At 38.8% G+C, this 21,035-nt stretch overlaps 1 protein-coding gene across 11 annotated transcripts in view; it reads right to left on the bottom strand.

Annotated features, from left to right (window-relative positions):
• LOC126483787 (putative thiamine transporter SLC35F3) overlaps positions 1-21,035 on the bottom strand; it is a 647,658-nt gene that overhangs the window by 286,127 nt on the left and 340,496 nt on the right. For all 11 annotated transcript variants that reach the window (XR_007587781.1, XM_050107011.1, XM_050107014.1 and 8 more), the window contains one exon: positions 1,783-1,883. Coding sequence is in view for 10 of the 11 variants with exons in the window: in XM_050107011.1 (XP_049962968.1) it covers positions 1,783-1,883 (101 nt within the window). In the remaining variant the exon portion in view is untranslated. The remainder of the gene's footprint in view (positions 1-1,782; positions 1,884-21,035) is intronic.

Consider the following 21,035-nt stretch of genomic DNA (forward strand, 5'->3'; position numbering starts at 1 on the left):
TATATACTCCTTCCACCTTTCTGCTTTCCCTTCTTTGCTTAGAACTGGGTTTCCATATGAGCTCTTGATGTTCATTCAAGTGGTTCTCTCGTCTCCAAAGGTCTCTTTAATTTTCCTGTAGGCAGTATCTATCTTACCCTTAGTGAGATAAACCTCTACATCCTTACATTTGTCCTCTAGCCATCCCTGCTTAGCCATTTTGCACTTCCTGTCGATCTCATTTTTGAGACGTTTGTATTCCTTTTTGCCTGCTTCATTTATTGCATTTTTATATTTTCTCCTTTCATCAATTAAATTCAATATTTCTTGTGTTACCCAAGGATTTCTACTAGCCCTCGTCTTTTTACCTACTTGATCCTCTGCTGCCGTCACTATTTCATCCATCAAAGCTACCCATTCTTCTTCTACTGTATTTCTTTTCCCCATTACTGTCAATTGTTCCCTTATGCCCTCCCTGAAACTCTGTACAACCTCTGGTTCTTTCAGTTTATCCAGGTCCCATCTCCTTAAATTCCCACCTTCTTGCAGTTTCTTCAGTTTTAATGTACAGGTCATAACCAATAGATTGTGGTCAGAGTCCACATCTGCCCCTGGAAATGTCTTACAATTTAAAACCTGGTTCCTAAATCTCTGTCTTACCATTATATAATCTATCTGATGCCTTTTAGTATCTCCAGGGTTCTTCCATGTATACAACCTTCTTTCATGATTCTTGAACCAAGTGTTAGCTATGATTAAGTTGTGCTCTGTGCAAAATTCTATCAGACGGCTTCCTCTTTCATTTCTTAGGCCCAATCCATATCCACCTACTACGTTTCCTTATCTCCCTTTTCCTACACTCGAATTCCAGTCACCCATGACTATTAAATTTTTGTCTCCCTTCACTATCTGAATAATTTCTTTTATTTCATCATACATTTCTTCAATTTCTTCATCATCTGCAGAGCTAGTTGGCATATAAACTTGTACTACTGTAGTAGGTGTGGGCTTCGTATCTATCTTGGCCACAATAATGCGTTTACTATGCTGTTTGTAGTAGCTTACCCGCATTCCTATTTTCCTATTCATTATTAAACATACTCCTGCATTACCCCTATTTGATTTTGGGTTTATAACCCTGTAGTCACCTGACCAAAAGTCTTGTTCCTCCTGCCACTGAACTTCACTAATTCCCACTATATCTAACTTTAACCTATCCATTTCCCTTTTTAAATTTTCTAACCTACCTGCCCGATTAAGGGATCTGACATTCCACGCTCCGATCCGTAGAACGCCAGTTTTCTTTCTCCTGATAACGACATCCTCTTGAGTAGTCCCCATCCGGAGATCCGAATGGGGGACTATTTTACCTCCAGAATATTTTACCCAAGAGGACGCCATCATCATGTAATCATACAGTAAAGCTGCATGCCCTCGGGAAAAATTACGGCCGTAGTTTCCCCTTGCTTTCAGCCGTTCACAGTACCAGCACAGCAAGGCCGTTTTGGTTATTGTTACTAGGCCAGATCAGTCAGTCATCCAGACTGTTGCCCTTGCAACTACTAAAAAGGCTGCTGCCCCGCTTCAGGAACCATACGTTTGTCTGGCCTCTCAACAGATACCCCTCCGTTGTGGTTGCACCTACAGTACGGCTATCTGTATCGCTGAGGCATGCAAGCCTCCCCACCAACGGCAAGGTCCATGGTTCATGGGGGGGGGGGGGGGGGGAGACTGTATAGAGCAAGAAGAACATAAATGATACTCTTTTGTTATCTAGGATGAATAGGAAGTGAAAAGGCTCACCTTACGGGCAGATTGGGAGCAGCAAGAATTATTGCATGCACGGAGCTTGCCAGCTGCTGCCCCTGGTTGCTGCTGCTGCTCCTGATGAGTGCTCCCTGTAACTGATCATAAACTAACATCAAAACACAGTGAATGAAACAAATGCACTGCAAATTGTAGCACACATGAGGTGTGTGAGAAAAGTAATGATCCTTGTTTTTTATGCACCAAAGTTTTTGTTTTATTTTATTTTATTTCCTAACAATGATATTGTCTCCTTCAAGGTAGTTCCCTTTGGCAGCCATACACCAGTAGAACCATTGTTCCCAGTTATGGTAGCATTACTGAAAGACTGTAACTGGTAAGGTCTTTAACATGTTGGTCACATTCTTTTGAATGTTCTCCAGAGTCTCAACATGATGTCCTTTTAAGACACTTTTTAATTTCAGAAAATAAAACATGTCACAAGAACTCAGATCAAGTGAATTGGGGGGGAGGGCTGAAAAACAACTGGAGTGCCTTTTGAGGTAAAAAATTCTGTGATGGAAGTGGCTGTGTGACATCCACTTGTCTGCAATGTCCAGTCTCATCATTGAGCCTTTTCGTAAGCCTTTCAAGAACACTTGGTTGACAAAGTTTCCTGGAGGAATAATTCCATAAGAGCTTGCAAATGTTTAATGCTTTCATTGTTTTTTAAAGTGAAAGTTCATCTCTAGCATGTTTTTGGCCTTCCAAGAATGGTTTGTGCCAGCGAAAAATTTGTGCTTGTGATAAAGAATGTTCCACATAGGGCTGTTTCAACTGTTCAGTGGTCACACTCATGGATTTTTGTAACACACCACAAAAACATAACTTCAACAATGGCACTCTCAAAAATCACATGGTGATTGTGCAGATCTGAAACTCAAGCAGAGCATCTGGTCTATACATGTAGAACAACATGTAGAACAACACAGAATTATTATTTGCTTGCAGTGTTTTTAGTCTCATTATTTTTCTCACACACTTCATACTTCAGCTTTTCTTAATGCTATATGAATGAATGAAACAAATTTGACTGAGGTGTCATATCAAACATTAAAACTGATTAATTTTTTCATAAGAATGTTATTATATGTATGTATTTCTTTTACCCTATATTCATTGTCAATAAAGCACAAACACATCAATGATGCCCTTCACAAAAAGGTGAAAGAACAATATCTTCCATTGAGAAGGTCCAAAGAAGAGTGGCAAGATTCATGACTGCTACATTTAGCCATCGTGAGAGTGTTACAAATCTTGTAGAAAGGTTGATGTGGGACACACTTGCAGACAGATGACACTCTAATCGGAAAGGGCTGCTCACTAAATTCCAAAAGCTGATCTTTGCCGAGGATGTAGAGAATATATTGTTACCACCAACTTTCAAAGCGTGCAATGATCGCCATTCAAAGATAAGGGAAATTAGAGCCCATACTGAGATGTTCAGACAGTCGTTTTTCCCTTGTGCAATCTGCGAGTGGAACAGAGGGGGGAACTATGACTTTAGCATGAATAGTGCCCTCTGCCACACACCACTTGGTCTCTCTCTCTCTCTCTCTCTCTCTCTCTCACTCTCTCTCTCTCTCTCTCTCTCTCTCTCTCTCTCTCTCTCTCTCTCTCTCTCTCTCCTCTCTCTCCACCAGAAGCAGCAAATAATTTCTCTGCACAGTATGAATGTATGAATGATTTGGGCAGTCTGATAGGGGTAATGCAGGAGTGGGTTTAATAATGAATAGGAAAATAGGAATGCAGGTAAGCTACTACAAACAGCATAGTGAACGCATTATTGTGGCCAAGTATCTAAAAAGTACTGGCAGTACTCAGACTTTCATAAATACAGGCACACAACCAAATGGCTGTGCAGCCATGAAAACATTTAAAAACAGATGAAAAACTACCTAACATTAAATGGAGAAAGACACAATGGAGCTCCTTGGACAACATGCTTCTTGAACTTCTCATGCCACATGAGCACTGGCCATAAAAAGACAACTTAATAAGCATTTTTGTATTTGCTATGTTGTAGTGGAATAATAAAATATGTCTAGGAATGAACTGGTGATTCACAATGTGGGATGTATACAGCCCAAAACAGAAACTGAAAAAGGTGTGTTAGTTGGCAACACTGATATGATGCACCTATATTCATAACAGAAGCAGTAGGAATGTGTTCGTGAGTTGAGCAGAGACAAACACTGGTGGGTATTTTTCATTCAAAAGAAAAGAAACTGAATACTAGTTCTGAGTATGGATGAAATGAAATTTGTCAAGTATGTTTAACTTTGTTTTCATGCCTCCCATAAAAGCACTCACCTAACTTGTAACTGTTTCCTAAACAGAAACCATGAGACATGGCAGTGACATGCTATTTCACTGACCACACTCATTTCTGATCTATAACATTAAGTTAAGGATAAGAATAACTTGTTACAGAACACATCCTAAATATATATTTTGTGTAATTTTTAATTTATTGATGAAATCTGACATCTGGTTCAAGAGTTATGTGTCTTTCAATCGAGTAGTGTATCAAAACTTAGAGAGATAAGAAGCAGTCATATTCATTCATAGGAGGTACTGGCAGAATTGAAGCTGTGAGGATGGGTCGTGAGTCATGCTTAGATAACTCAGGTGGTAGAGCACTTGCCTACAAAAGGCAAAGGTCCTGAGTTTGAGTCTCGGTTTGGCACACAGTTTTAATCTGCCAGGAAGTTTCATATTCATTCATTGTCACACAAGATGGCAAGACACACCCTTGAGTGAAGCAAGTCCATTACGTGGACAAAAACAAAGTACCAGAGAGAGGCAAAAGTGAGGAATCTCAAACGTTCTGTAAGCTTGATGCAGATACACTTCCGTCAAAACTAAACTGTAAAATGCATTTTAATGGAAAGACACCCTGGACTTGGCCCTGGCCCTGAAGGGTGGGAGAAACAAAGCAGTTCATCCATAAAACAGTTTTCAGCAGACAGAGCAATCACAAAATCATTACAAGAAGGACTCCAAGTGAGTTTATGCTTGCTGGGTAGGTGTGGAGCATCAAAGTCACTAAATCAGCAGTATTAGGAAAAGTGGCATGTCTGAGGTTACAGTCTGCTAAAAAGTTACATGTTGGTGGCATCATCCACTTATTATGGGCAGGTGATGAATAATGTTGGCTAAAGTAAGAACTGTAGCTGGTGGCCACTCAACCTCAATGACTTAATAAGCTTTATTGTTAGTTTGTGCAATGTTTGTGAAGTATAACTATGGACAGCCATGCAGGAAGTGACTTTGATTGGTGTTTAAAAATTATATTTTTGACTGTGACACTAACTTCAGATTTAGACATGGTTATATCAGGTGAGCAAAGCTTATACCATGCAGTAGCATCATCCCTCACGTTAGTAATGATAATGCTTGTTATCTTACTATGTATGTACTCATTGTGGTGGATAAACACAGATGGCCTTCAGGTCAAGACTGCATATGGAAGTTTAACGGTAGTGGAGAATCTTGTGGGTCAAGGTGTTAAGCAACTGCAGAATCCTTCCAGTATTTCTCTTACAAAGTCTTGAACTGCAGCATAGGTTTTTGGATCTTCACTGGGGCCATTAGTTCATCAAAATTATGTTGGGAGATGGTTTCTTCAAACTGGTTGTTTCCATGAAGGCTCCATCAGTGCTGGTGTGCTGCATATTTATCGCTGGTTTGCAGTTGCTACTGATATACACCATTTGGGAGACATCTCTTTCTTGGCCAGTTCTTTAATTCAGTGATTGTGTGTGTGCTACAAGTTTGAGTGTAATGTCTAAATGAGAACAACCAGGTAAAGTCAGTGATACTTAATGGGTTGTGGTGTTGGTGATACAGATTAAGTTAAAGTAATCAACAGATAGAGTTGAGGTAGTGCTAGAGCATACACGTCTATTACTAGTTCAGTTACCACTGCAGTAAGTTCTTTTCCATAGAGACATTGCCTGTTTTTGTCCTTTTGACCTATCTTGTAAGAAATGATGCATAAGTATCAATAAACCAAATTAAATAGGTTGCAACCATTTTGGCAAATACAAAGGGTTGACTCACAAAGTATAACACATGAAAACAATAGATAAAAAATAATGGTGGCAATTGTGTGCCAGGTTTCTTTTATGAGAAGTGCCATGCTAGCTGAATATATCAAATCTGCCATTCATGATGTATATAAATGTTCATGTCAACTGTTTTATAAACAGTAACTGTTCCTTTTTATTGTGACAGATGATTTCTCCTGGTAAGCTAATGCCTCAATACTCTGAGATGTGTTACCCTGGTAGCCCTTTTGAATGAGACCACCTTCCCTGTGTGTTGTAAAGTCAACAGATTCTTTACTATTAGACTTCAGCAAGTCTACTCAGTTGTGCAAGCTGTGGTTCACTCACTAAGATAAATATGTCATTATGTGACACATAGAAGGGGCTCAAGTATTCAATGTATCGGTAAAGATGTTCATTCATTCATTTACTGCTTACATGAAGCAGTATCTGTGTGAGAAAAAAAATACACTTCTCCAATATCTAACACAGCTCACCATGACAGTCATTTTTACACTGTTTTGTGCTAATTTCACAGTCACCAGCCACACATCAAGACAGTATTATCCATTTTACATGCTATTGGTATTAGACAAATAAACATCTACCAGCCTTATTTATACTGCAAGTGACAGACAAACTATTGGAAATGTATCATGAATTGTTTCCTAAGTCAATATAAAATATACTGTGAACAGTTTCAAAATAAATGCAAACTGCAGAAAAGAATTTCACGACTTGCTGAGAAGAAGAAAGTTGTAAACTAGCTCCAAAACATGAGAGGATGCTTTTGGCTATTTTGCTTATTACTGCAAGTCTGCCACATCAATTTTAATGTTTAAGCTTCTTATGGCAGCTTGTATTCACATTGTTGGGGTTCCGGTGATCAGGGAAGATCTTCAATATGTAGCAAATCAATTAGTTTGGAACTACATGGACAGAACTTAATGTTACTGAAGACATACCAAACTACATTAAAATACCACACAAGCCATGTGTCAAAAACTTTAAGGGTTTATCCCGTTTTTCTTTTTGTGGGTTACTATTCATAGAGATAGTGCAAGGTTTGTCCCATTCAGTAAATGTAACATGATGCACAATGCTAATATATTGGTGCAAAGGCACTGGGTGATAACCCAGCAAAGTATGTAAAATATTTAATGTGTGTATCACTCCCTGCTTCCCAAATATTCACCAATAGCAACAGAAATCATACACTGCAATAGAATACTTTAAACTACACTTTCTCCTACCAGCATGCTCCTATATTACTTAAGGCATGCAAAAATGTTTTGGAAACTAGACGAAAATCACAGAGGTTGTACCATATTGGCTCTGAGCACTATGGGACGCAACTGCTGAGGTCATTAGTCCCCTAGAACTTAGAACTAGTTAAACCTAACTAACCTAAGGACATCACAAACATCCATGCCCGAGGCAGGATTCGAACCTGCGACCGTAGCGGTCTTGCGGTTCCAGACTGCAGCGCCTTTAACCGCACGGCCACTTCGGCCGGCGGTTGTACCATATTATCTGCCACTGTAGCCGAAGTTTTTAACCCACATCTGTGTCATGGTACTTGACTTAGTAGCTGCTCCATATCCTGATGGTGGGACAAAATTTGCCCCCACAGAAGTTTTCTGGCATGGAGAGGAGAGGTGGTGAAATTAGACGAAAATCACAGAGGTTGTACCATATTATCTGTCACTGTAGCTGAAGTTTTTAACCCACATCTGTGTCATGGTGCTTGACTTAGTAGCTGCTCCATATCCTGGTGGTGGGACAAAATTTGCCACCACAGAAGTTTACTGGCATGGAGAGGAGAGGTGGTGATGTAAAATTCCTTATCAGACTTGGTGCTAATATCCAGGTTAAATTCGAAACTTATTCACAGTGTCTCATAAGGTGAGATCATGTGACATGGGTGAAAGTTTCTTTTAATGGTATTATATTCGATTTTAGCTGTAAATCTTTTTATTTTACTATTGCAATTTTGGCATTTATATCATTTTCAAGCATAAGATTCGATGTTATATTATTTCATAGACATACATTGAAAATAACATTCTTCTTTACACTGTGTACTCTTGACAGTAATATAGTCATTGCTTGTCATTAATGACAAAAGTAAATTTGTTATTGACTTGCAAGTAGAAGCCACAATAATATAATATTGAGTCCATCGCATGAGAAAGATACGTACTATTTCTTAAGCAATGTACTAAAAGGTTCTCTGTTGCTAACCTACTCCATGGCTCTCATTTGGGATGAGTTTCTTATCAGATAGTTGTTGTACATAATTTTTCCCTGCATGAATACTCTAACATAGATTTTTTTGTAGATATTAGAAGAGGCAAACAGTTCTTGGAACAGTGTATATACAAGGGTCACTCCAAAAGAAATGCACACTATTTTTGTAAAAATACAGTTTTCATTCTGCATGTGTGAAAGTTTCACAGTGTGTAGATACATCCTTCCCACTTGTTTTCAAACTTAGTTCACCTGTTCACATGAGTGGTGCCGTCACAGCATGTCTTCAAGATGGCTGCTATACTTGACGTTCGTCGGAAGCAACGTGCTGTCATAGAATTCCTGTGCTGTGAAAACGAGACAATGGGGAACATCAACAAGAGGTTGAAAAAGGTGTATGGAGATGCTGCTGTCGATCGCAGTATGGTGGGCAAGCAGGTTACATGATGAAAACGGGCACGGCAATATTGAGGATTGTCCTCACAGTGTGCAGAGAGTTAACGAATTGGTGACTGCTAACAGACGCATCACAGTGAACGAATTGTCATGCTAGTTGGGGTAGGGGAAGGAAGTGTTTGCAGAATACTGAAAGTGTTGGTGTTAAAAAAAGGTTTGGGCCATGTGGGTTCCCAGGATGTTGACAGTGGCTCACAAAGAAACAAGAAAAATGGTATGCAGCGAACTTTTGGAACAGTACGAGAATGGTGGAGGTGAATTTCTTGGAAGAACTGTGACAGGTGATGAAACATGGCTCCATTATTTTTCACCAGAGATGAAGAGGCAATCAATGGAGTGGCATCATGTGAATTCACCCAAGAAAAAAAATTCAAAACCACACCTTCTGCTGGAAAAGTTATGGCTACGGTGTTTTTCAATTCCGAGTGACTCTTGCTTGTGGTCATTGTGCCAAGTGGAACTTGGAGCCCATGCTAAATTCTGGAGCCCATGATAAATTCTGATGCATATGTGACAACACTGAAGAAACTTCAAGCTTGACTGAGTCGTGTTCAACCACATTGGCAAAAGCAGGATGTTTTGCTGTTGCACGACAATTCACGGCCGGATGTCAGTCAAAAACCATGGAAGCGATCACAAAACTCGGATGGACAACACAGAAACACCCACCTTACAGTCCTGACCTAGCTCCATGTCACCATCATCTCTTTGGGAAACTGAAAGACTCTCTTCGTGGAACAAGGTTTGAAGATGATGACTCCCTTGTGCACGCTGCCAAACAGTGGCTCCAACAGGTTGGTCCAGAATTTTACCGTGTGGGTATACAGGCACTTGTTCCAAGATGGTGTAAGGCAGTTGAGAGGGGTGGAAATTATGTGGAGAAATGAAAATATTGTTCCTAAAGGATGTATCTACACACTGTAAAACTTTCAAACATGTAGAATAAAAGATGGATTTAAAAAAAAAAATTGTGTGCATTTCTTTTGGAGTGACCCTGATATTTTACATCAGTACTGCAGTAATCTGTTTCCATCACTGGAAATTTTAATGGCTTTTGTTATCCATTATGTTTTGTTCTTAACATCTAACTTTTGATGCTAAGAAGGAAAGTTGCGTTAAAGTAATAAAGGAAGATATTTTTGAAACACATGTTCATGCTGTCAGCATTTTTCTCATAGAAAATGTTTTCCCAGTTTTCCTTAGGTAATAGGAAGTTAAATATTCTAATATTATCTCCAATAACTGTTCTTTTCTTAGTTTCCTTTTTGTAACTGTCACAACTTTTTTGCATCTGTGTGCATAATAATTATGCCTCATGGTCACTACAACCCATGCCCAGTACATTGCTAGTGAAGGCATAGTTTGTATCTGAGATAAGTACTATGTCAATGACAGATTTTATGTATGTTTTTGATCTTGTTGGATGGTTATTGCATGAACCATATCAAATGGTTTTGTTGTGTTTATTAAAATATCCGTAGCAACACTGCTTTTTGAGAAGTCAGTTTTAAAGTAGACACAAAGTACACTATCTTCATATTACATGGGCTCCGTCTGTTCAGCATAACCTCCACCTTGTTCATAAAAATAAATGAATTACCACTTAGTGTTCCATATACATTAATGATTATGAAGTTAAGTTCTGGCAGACTGGGTGCAGGCAGCCCAGAATGCATTTCTACTGGAATAATATAATGTGATGAAGCTACCTCATTAAAGCAGCTCAGTAATGTAAAGCCACAATACAAATTATGGTACATGAACATATAGTTTATACTGGAGTATTCTTACAGCATTGTACTCTTGTTTTTAAGACAATGAACATGATATAATACAACAAAAGATGGAATTGTTGGTGTCTCAGTTGACCCTGTTTCTGAAGACATTTCTATTTAAGTACTTACCCTAAAAAATCATCTGTGGTGTGTGTTATCATCATATTGGTACTATTGATAGTGTATGGACTTATATAATTACTAATTTTTTGCAGAAAATGTTACTGGTTTATACATTCAGATAGTGAATAAATGAAAATCCTTGCCAATACACTGTTAACTCCTGCAAGAAAAATTGAAAAAAATGGGAAAAAAGAAAATTCTCCTGGTAGACTCAAACTGAGGACTACTGGGGTCTAAATGTGAATGTGAGAGTCAGTTGAAACATGCTGTATCTCCTCTTCCTACCCATCACAATATTACATGTTGGATCACTGAATGCCACAAGTAGATTTGACATGCTGAAATAGGATGAGAGAGTTGTTGAATTGACTACAGGCAGTTACCAGCAGAAGCCTTGAATTGCCACACTACGGCAATGTGGTGTGCCAGAAAGGAAAACTACCAAAATTAATGTAGATCAATAAACAATAAAGCTAGGCAGCTGAATAGGGCATCAGTTTGTAGACTTTGATGACAAGCATTTTCATAAATGTTGTTTTAGGTTCTAGAAAGCCAGGAAAACTCAGTCACTGACTTTCCTACTCCATTACACTAATAACTAGACAAACATTTAAGACACATCACTCTCTACCAGACTCTTGCCCTATAAGTAGCTTCTACCAAACCAAAATCATCAAAGTGACAAATTATACATCATAAAGCATCCCATCAAAGTAACAAATGTAAAAAACTCAAACTGATGTGAGCCAAATTCCCACTGAATGGGCTTGGGATGTGCTCCCAATACTTGGGACGTAATGCTGACATCCCACCAATTCACACATAGCATCTGAGTCATAGACAACACTATGGTTAACTTGTCTGTCAGTATGATGAGTTTTGAACTTGCTGCTGACATCATTGAATTTATTGATGGCAAGAAGAAATGAATTACAATGCTCATACAGACAGAAACAAAATACATCAGGAAAACACTAAAGTTGTTGATATAAAATTATCAAAACAGGATTCAAGTATCTGATACAAACCAAAACAAGTGAATTGCTCATTATAAATAAGTCATTGCTAGTATGGTTGAATGAGAGCCTGTGTATGACCTTTCTACAATTTTAACGCAGGATATGGGGCCTTAATGAAACTGTGTTCAAGGATGCATTTACTTTAAATTTATGGAGTTTTGTTAATGGTAATATTTGATAGTGAGACAATGTCTCAAAACCAACTAAATGAATTAATAAAAAAAGGTTATTTGTTTGTCCTATGAATCACTCTTGTGGATTTCCACATACCATTGTATGAAGTAACTATATTACATACATGGAACTACTAGAAGTAGCTGTGTACATGAATAACTAATAACTGCATAATTTAATATAATAGTGTCCAGTCACACAAAATACAGCAATGGAAATGCTGTGATGCATGCAATATGGTGTAATGGTTAGCATCATTGGCTAATGTGTCATGGGTCACCAGTTTAAATCTGACCAGCAGAAACTATTTGTTGTTTAGTATTTATTATTTCTGGAAACTTCTTGAAATATCTTATGTTTGTAATGTTTGTAAATTCTTGAATATCTGCTATGTGTATAAATACCAGCATTCTGAAATATTCAATGTTTGTATAAATAGCTGCACACTCCATCTAGGTTGGTCAAGGTTGTTCTTGTTGAACACTACTTGTCATAACAAACTTGCTTTCAATGCTAAGTTATGTATGTCACTGACAACAGTGCTTTTGGATTTGACTTGCTTGCAATTATGATGTCACATTTTTTGGTGAGGATGCCAAGTACTCCAAACATTTACATCATCATGGCTCCAATTAGGTAATGTAAAAGCCATCACCTACACAGACAGGAACCAGAATACAATCAGCCCATCAGTCCAAAGACCCATATATTCAAGAGACCAATGGATGTCTGATGTGTGGTTACACATCAGACATCCATCACAATTCTCCAGAGTTCTCCAGTTCATCCACAGTTCTCACAGTTCTGGTTGAAAGATTCTACTGAGTTTCCAAATACAACAGGTGGGATGACATTATGTGTTTGGCAAATGTGTACTTTTATTTTGACGGTACAGTCCAGTAGGGGTTTGAAAACAACAAAGAGAAGCTCAATAACTGGTACAAAATCCGGTTGAAACTGAAGAAAATGTCTGGTGTCAATTAGAAAAAGGCTGCTTAGTGGAATAACAATTGAATATCAGGTCACAACGATATGGGGAAACAACACAATTATATATACACAATATTCTGAGCCTTTGCAATACAGTGAATCCAAATATGACAGAAACTGACAAAATCTCACACTTGATGGAAGGAGCAGCTTCTGGTAAAGTACATCACGACAACAGAGATATTCATCAAGTGGGTTTAGGCAATCAAGGAAGTGTAACAGAAAAAGAATCTGAAGAAAGAGGTATGATCAGTTGCCAAATGTGGTTCCTATGACAGTAGTGGGAGACTACCATGGGCTTGCCTCTCTCATATGCTGTATAGTAAGAGAAGAGATACAACAATGTATGGCAGCCTGAAATATCAGACTAAGAACACAACAGATAGCAGCCATAAAAGTTAATTCCATATGTCATGAGGTAAAATAAAATATTGAAGAATATGTGTATCAATCTTTAGCACCAATCACCACACCTATCTGAACACACCACAAAGAATGGACTCAGCCAACCGAGACTTATGCCAAACTGTCAAAAGACAACTCAACATCTGACCAATGCAGGTACAGCTCACTCTTCCACCAAGTACAACATCCCTTAGGAGAACAGATATTTGGAGAACATGGAACAACATGCCAGTATGCTTTCACTTTCAGTGCCCTGGACTGTTGTGTGCTACTGCAGAGAGAGAAGGCAAATGTTCAACGCCTATTATACCACAAGTTGTCAATCATCACAACAGTCCTATACACAGCACTTAACTGCATATGATTATTGTCAACTGTTGCATGAAGCCCATCACCATACACTGAATGAGATCACTTCCCAACATGCTGTAGCCATTCTCCATCATAGAGGTGCCACCCACTTGCTAGCTGCTGAATTGAGGAAAACTAAGCAAGGCTACAATCTATGAAGGTGAGGCCACTACAGACGCAAACCCACCATGGATGACAGTCACCAAGGTGTCAGGAAATCTCACTGTCTTCATCACTGATGGCTAACCTGTCCAGGTGCTGGTTTGCTCCGCTCACTGGCTTCCTTTTCTATAATGCAAGATGCTTTTCATCATCAGATGAAGGAGACTGTGCTTTGTGATATGAAAGAGATCGTGCTGGAAGTCACAAATGGGAAATACATACAGCTGACAGGAACATGTATTGCAAGAATAACTGTCAGTGACAGAACACATTCCATCAAATTTGTCATTTTAACTGAATGTACTCATATTGTTTATTCTTCAACATATTTCCTTGCAGGCATCACAAGCAGTTATAGAATGTGGGAGATCAAACCTCCAGAATGATGAAGCTATTCTAATGTCCATATGCAACAAAATTTGCTGTAGGCAGTTCTTCCCAGTTGAAGACGTTGTTATCCTGGTATCATCAATGAGATGAGATAAAGTCATCAACTGAGATGCACAGTTAAACTGTGAAACTTCTGGCAAATGCAAAAAGCTACCCAGACTCACAAGAGAAGTGTACATGCCAGCCATGATCATACACCCTGTAGGTGGTCAAGGAGAACATTGAATCACTAATTGCCATGAGCTGTGACAACTTATCCCTACAGGAAGGTGCTTAGGGACAGTTAACAGTTCAGGAAGGGCAGTTTAGTGTCACTGATGAAGAATTATGCTCTGCTACTACTACAAATGACGCAATGGAGGAAGCTATTATTGTACAGCCAACAGCATCTGGCCTGACCAAGGAATGAAGTTAATGAGTGATAGCCATTTCACATCCATTTTTGAATGCTTTCAAGTCCAGACTGCAGAAAAGACAGACCAAGTAGCCCATGGTAAAACACTGTATTTAACAACTAGCCAGCGCTCATACAGAGTATCACCAGCTGAACGATTGATAATCTATGAGGCAGAGGAGAAGACACTGCTAGGTGACATCATTGAAGCTGCAGAGTCCTTGGTTCTTGTGGAGTAGGTGGAGCATGGCATTTACATGTCAACTACTGATGACTGAACAAAATCACTGCTGCACACTGATGACACCTTAAGACTGCCTGAAAAGAGCAAATTATTGCTCAGCCATTGACATGCAGACAAATTAATGTCAAATTGATTTGATGCAGCTCACTGGGAAATAACTACCTGATCAACTCCTGATAGCCTCTATAGGTTTAAATTGTGCCATTTGAACTGTGTAAAACTCCAGACACCTTCAAACATATGAATGATAACTTGCTTTGATACACAAATAGACAACATGACTTCATTATCTGAATGAAATTGACATTGTTTTGAATACATCTGAAGAAATCTTAAGCCACCTGATGATTATGCTGAATTTGTTTAGATTGAAGGCCTCCACCAGAATCCAAAAAAGTGGCTCTTCACTGCACATGATATAAAAATCTTGGTTCACCTAGTGAGTGGAGTAGGAGTCCATTCCAGTCCAGATAACATAAGAGGAGTGACAGATTTTCTGACTCCTCAGCACATTTGTGATGTGAGAAGTTTTCTCAGAATGTGCTCATACTACTGGCAATTTGTAAAGGACTACTGTACCAACCATGGCTCTTGCAAAAACAATTGCAGGGAAATGACAAATTTTCCAGGAACAAGGAGGAAGAAGGCTCTTTCCTTGTGCTATAGGAAGTCCTGACATCCTCTCCAGTCCTAGGATTGTATGATGAGAATGCTGAGACAGAACTTCACACTGATACTAGTAGCTACAGGATATGTGCAGTACTAATGTGAATTCAAGAAGGTGCTGAAAAGGCGATAGCTTATGCATCCAGAGTACTCTCCAAGTCCAACACAAAATACTCTACAACTGAGAAAGCATGTCTTGTAGTTGTTTGGGCTATCAAGTTCTGGCCATATTTCTTTGGCAAACCAGTCGCCATTGTGATGGAGTACCATTCTCTATGCTGGCTGACTAGCATGAAGCAACTGTGGGGTCAACTGGTGAGGCTTCATAACTGCAATGTCACAATGGAATACAAAAGTGGACACAAACACAAGGATGCAAATTGCCTTTCAAGGAATCCTTTGGTGGAACACAACAGTATGGATGAAATCTCAGTCATCAGTGCATTTAGTGACACTGAAAACCATAGAAGCCTTGAAGAAGAAGAAACCTGGAGAAATTCAGTTAAAAACAGAGAATTGTATAAGAGGAGCTATGGTCCAGTGGGGCAGAAGTAGTTGCTCATCATCCCAGGTCATCTACAGCCAGCTGACTGGAAGTATTCCCATGATGCTCCAACATGTGGCCACCTGGGATTTTTAAATACTCAAAACAGCATCAGAAGTGGGTGTCACTAGCCAGGACCCTGCTGCTCAATTAAGAATCTACATGACCAACAGCAAGGAATGTCAGTGTCAGAAGCTTGTGCCACTATTACCTCTGGGTCATCTTGTGCCAATACCACCTTTAGCAGTGAATGCAAATTGAACTTTTGGAAAGTTTTCCAAAGTAGACAATAGGAACTGGTGGATAATAGTCTGCACTGACTACCTCACCTGCTATGGTGTCTCCAAAGCTGTGTAGACTGGCAAAGCTCTGGAAATTGCAAAGTTCCTTGTAGAAGACATCATTTTGAAGCACAAAGCATCCCTTGTTATAGTCTTTGATCATGGAAAAGATTTACATTTGACACTAGCATCAGAGGTAATTTCAAGTTACATCACCTACAGTATGATGACTGCCTACCATCCACAGATGGAAGACCTCAAAAAAACTTTAATATGATGTTGGAAGATAAGCTTTTGATGTATGCTGGTGTTGAGTAGAGAGTTTGGGATACAATACTGCCTGTCTCAACATTTTCATAAAACACAGTGAAGCAAGAAACTGCAGACTTCACATCAGTCTTGCTGCTCCACAGTTATGAGGCTGAAATAATAATGGATACACTATTTCCATTTCAGTCAGATGAAACTGAAACACCTCATCACCATGATCAGAAAAGCAAGACAGCTTGCTCGCATACCAGAACACCTAGTAGAAAGACTGAGAGCACTATAACACCAAGCACTGGCCAATGAGATATAACCCAGGAGACTTGGTATGTGTTTTTATGCCCGTGCAGAAATGGGGACCACCAGAAAAGTTGCTGAAGTGCTACTTAGGGTTGAATCATAACCTTTGTTGCTTGTCAGATGTCACACATGAAGTGGAAGATAATCACCCTTCAGTAAGAAGATAAAAGCACACAGACATTGTCCATGTCCTGCATATGTAGCCCTACTACAGTCCACAGCTGCAGAAGATGGGAGGCACACAGAAGCTAGAGACATGCTCAATGATCATGAAGCATGATGGGAGGGTCTCATCATTGTGAAGAGGATATAACAACATGACCAGAATGTTAGAATCCACCAGTGCAGCTGTACAGAGGACCATGACAAGACCTAGATCCAGGGTGCTGTACTTGGCTCCCATGAGAACTTATGAAACAGGTGGTCACTATTTTTTCAGGACAGAGACCAATGCAGCGACCTATGGTGCATTCAGTATGGTGTAGCTGTTGGTGTTATTGGCTGATACACTGTGAGTCGCTAGTTCAAACCTGTCCACCAGCAGTTATTTGTTGCTTAGTATTTATCATTTGTGGTAGATTGAAATATCTGGTGTTTTTTATGTTTGTGTATTCTCGAATACTTGTTGTTTTTTGTAAATATGAGCATTCTGGAATATTTCAAGTTTTTATAAATAGCAGCACTCTCTGTCCAGGAGGTCAGTTCTGTTCTGGCTATACACTGCTGTTTGTAATAAAGTTGTTTTCATTGCTAAGCGTTGTACTTCACTGACAAATTTGTTTTCAGATTTGGATCTGAGTGTGATTGTAATGTGACAACATCCATAATGGAAAAATACACTTACTAATTTCTTGTAACCTCTGTCGTTGTAGCTATAATGAATTTCAGATTGTCTTATGTTAATTAGAGTAACAGGGCTTCCATGTTATATTTTTTAGTACTGGTACAGAAGTGTGTTTCTGGAGCACAATTTTTAGTCTGTCTTAAATCCAGTCTTAGTTGCCTTTAGGTTGCCAGATGACTTACAGAACATAAATTCACCTTATCTCAGACTACCATGGGCCTTATGCAAATCCTGTTCCACTAGAACAACACTGTTTGAAATAATGGGTTCAATGTTTGTGCACTTCACTGTTCTTTGTAAATAAATGGCTATTACCATGAATTAAATTGATGTATCAAGGATATACACACTTGGAATAGACTTCCTATTCTAGAGGGTACTGAGACTTGCTTTACCTGTTTTAGTAATTCTTTTCGCTGGCATATGAGATGAGTGAGTACACACACGTGATGTACATTGTTTTGAATGTTTCAATGTCATACACTTTGCTGAGGACACTGAAAGCATACCAAAAACTGTCAAATCTGCTTAATAGTTTTTCCATACATGTTTCCCATTGTAAGGTATCATCTATCCATATGCCATGAAATTTTGTTATTTGTTCTCGATTGGTAAGTGTATTGTCAATGACTAGATGATCAGTTTCAGGTGCTGATTGTTATGCAGAAGTAAAATGTTTGTGCTCAGTCTTATTTTGTATAGTATTAGTTTACTAATGTTTTGCCAACTTATTATGCTGTGGTTGGTATAATCGATTTTTTTCCTTCGTTCTTGTACTAAATGGTTAGTGAGGAGGATATCTGTAGTATCAACAAAGATTATGTAGTTTGGGAGATCATTAATAAAAATTATAAAGAGAATTGGAATGAGCTTTAGCCCCCTACATATCACTATATGAAACCATTTGTTCATCACATTGTACAGTTTCCCATTTTTTAATAAAATTACCACTCTCTATTTTCTGTCTTGTATGTAGGATTTAAATCAGTCATTGCATGTGCCCCTAATATGATAACCAAACATTTTACATAATAGTAGTTCATGGTCTACAAGATCAAATTCTTTGATGAGATTCACGAATTTTCCTGATGTTGGCCTTTTCACATTACATGCACTACATATTTCATTGAAAAAATAGTGTAGGGGCCCATTAATAAGCTTTCACCTCCTAGAGCTAACCTGTTGTTGACTTATTAAGCAGTTTTATTTATAATATTTATAACTCAACCATATACTGTTTTCTCCTTTTATATACATTTCATCACTTTTATGTGATGTGTTGTTGTGGTGGTGTTCATACAGAAGACTGGGTTGATACAGTTCTCTGTGCCACTCTATCTGTGCACGATTCTTCATTTCCAAGTAACTACTGCAGCCTACATCCTGATGAATCTGCTTACTGTATTTATCTCTTGGTCTCTCTCTACAATTTTTACCCTCCACACTTCCCTCCAGTACTAAATTGATGATACTTTGATGTCTCAGAAAGTGTCCTACCAATCAAATGCGTCTTTCAGTCAGATTGCGCCACAATTTTTTTTCTCCACAATTCCATTCACTACCTCCTTGTTAGTTAAGCAATCTACCCACCTAATCTTCATCATTCTTCTGTAGCACCTCATTTCAAAAGCGTCTAGTCTTTTCTAGTCCAAACAGTTTATTGTCCATGTTTCACTTCCTACAAAGACCGCGTGAGTGGTCAGCATGACGGATTGCCGTCCTACGGGTCCGGATTCGATTCCCGGCTGGGTCGGGGATTTTCTCTGCTCAGGGACTAGGTGTTGTGTTGTATTCATTACCATTTCATCGCCATCTGGCGCACAAGTTACCTAATGTTGCATCGAATGTAATAAGACCTGCACCAAGGCAGCTGGACTTGCCCCATAAGGGGCCTCCCAGCCAGTGATGCCAAATGCTCATTTCCATTTCCACTTCCTACAAATGCTTTCAGAAAAAAACTTCCTGATACTTAAATCTATACTCAATGTTAACAAATTTATTTTGTGCAGAAATACCTTTCTTGCCATTGCCAGTCTGCATTTCATATCCTCTCTACTTCAACCCATCATCAGTTATTTTGCAACCCAAATAGCACACGGCATCTTCTACTTTTAGTGCCTCACTTCATAATCTAGTTCTCTCAGCATCATCTGATTTAATTCAACTACATTCCACTATCCTTGTTTTGCTTCTGGTGATGTTCAATTTAAATACTCCTTTCAAGACACTGTCCATTCCATGCAGCTATTCTTCCAAGTCCTTTGCTGTCTCTGATAGAATTATAATGTCATTGGCAAACCTTAAAGTTTTTATTTCTTTTCCTTGAACTTTAATTCCTACTCCAAATTTTTCTTTGGTTTACTTTACTACTTGTTCAGTGCACGAATTGAATAACACTGGGGATAGGCTACAACACCATCTCACTCCCTTCTCAACTACCACTTCCCTTTCATGTTCCTCAACTCTTATTACTGCCATCTGGTTTCTGTACAGGTTGCAAATGGCCTTTCACTCACTGTATTTTTCCCTATTACCTTCACAATTTTAAAGAGAGTATTCCAGTCAAACAATGTCAAAAATTTTCTCTGAGTCTAGAAATGCTATAAATGTAGGTTTGTCTTTCCTTAATCTATCTTCTAAGATAAGTCAGAGGGTCAAGTATTGCCTCACATGTTGCTATATTTGTCCTGAATCCAAACTGATCTTCTCTGAGGTCATATTCTACCAGTTTTTCCATTCTTCTGTGCAGAAGTCATGTTAGTATTTTGCAGCCATTACTTACTAAACTGATAGTTCAGTAATATTCACACCTGTCAGCACCTGCTTTCTTTGGAACTAGAATTGGAATTATTCTTGAAGCCTGAGGGTACTTTGCCTGTCTCAAACATCTTGCTCACCTCACGGAAGAGTTTTGCCATGGCTGGCTCTCCCAAGGATCTCAATAGTTCTAACGGTATGTTCTTTACTCCTGGGTCCCTATTTTAACTTATGTCTTACAGTGCTCTGACATATCCTTCAAGCAGTACCATATCTCTCTTCTCATCTTCAATTATGTCCTCTTCCATTTCCATAATATTGCCCTTAAGTACGTCTCCCTTATATGGGCCCTCTATATACTCCTTCCACCTTTCTGCTTTCTCTTCTTTGCTTAGGACTAGTTTTCCATCTGAGCTCTTGATATTAATACAGGTGGTTCTCTATTCTCCAAAGGTCTCTTTAATTTTCCTGTAGGTGGCATCTATCTTTACCCTACAAACATAAGCTTCTAAACCCTTACATTTGTCCTCCAGACATTCCTGCTTAGCCATTTTGCACTTCCAGTCAATCTCATTTTTTAGATTTTGTATTCAATTACACCTGCTTCATTTGGTGCATTTTTAAATTTTCTTCTTTCATAAATTTATTTCAATATCTCTTGTGTTACCCAAGGATTTCTACTAGCCCTTTTCTTATTACTGGTTTGATACTCTGCCACCTTCACTATTTCATGTCTCAAAAGCTACCCATTGTTCTTCTACTGTATTCCTTTCCCCTGATCTTGTTAATCTATCCCTAATGCTCCC

The sequence above is a fragment of the Schistocerca serialis genome, chromosome 1 (genome assembly GCF_023864345.2).
Source record: "Schistocerca serialis cubense isolate TAMUIC-IGC-003099 chromosome 1, iqSchSeri2.2, whole genome shotgun sequence".
Lineage (NCBI taxonomy): Eukaryota > Metazoa > Arthropoda > Insecta > Orthoptera > Acrididae > Schistocerca > Schistocerca serialis.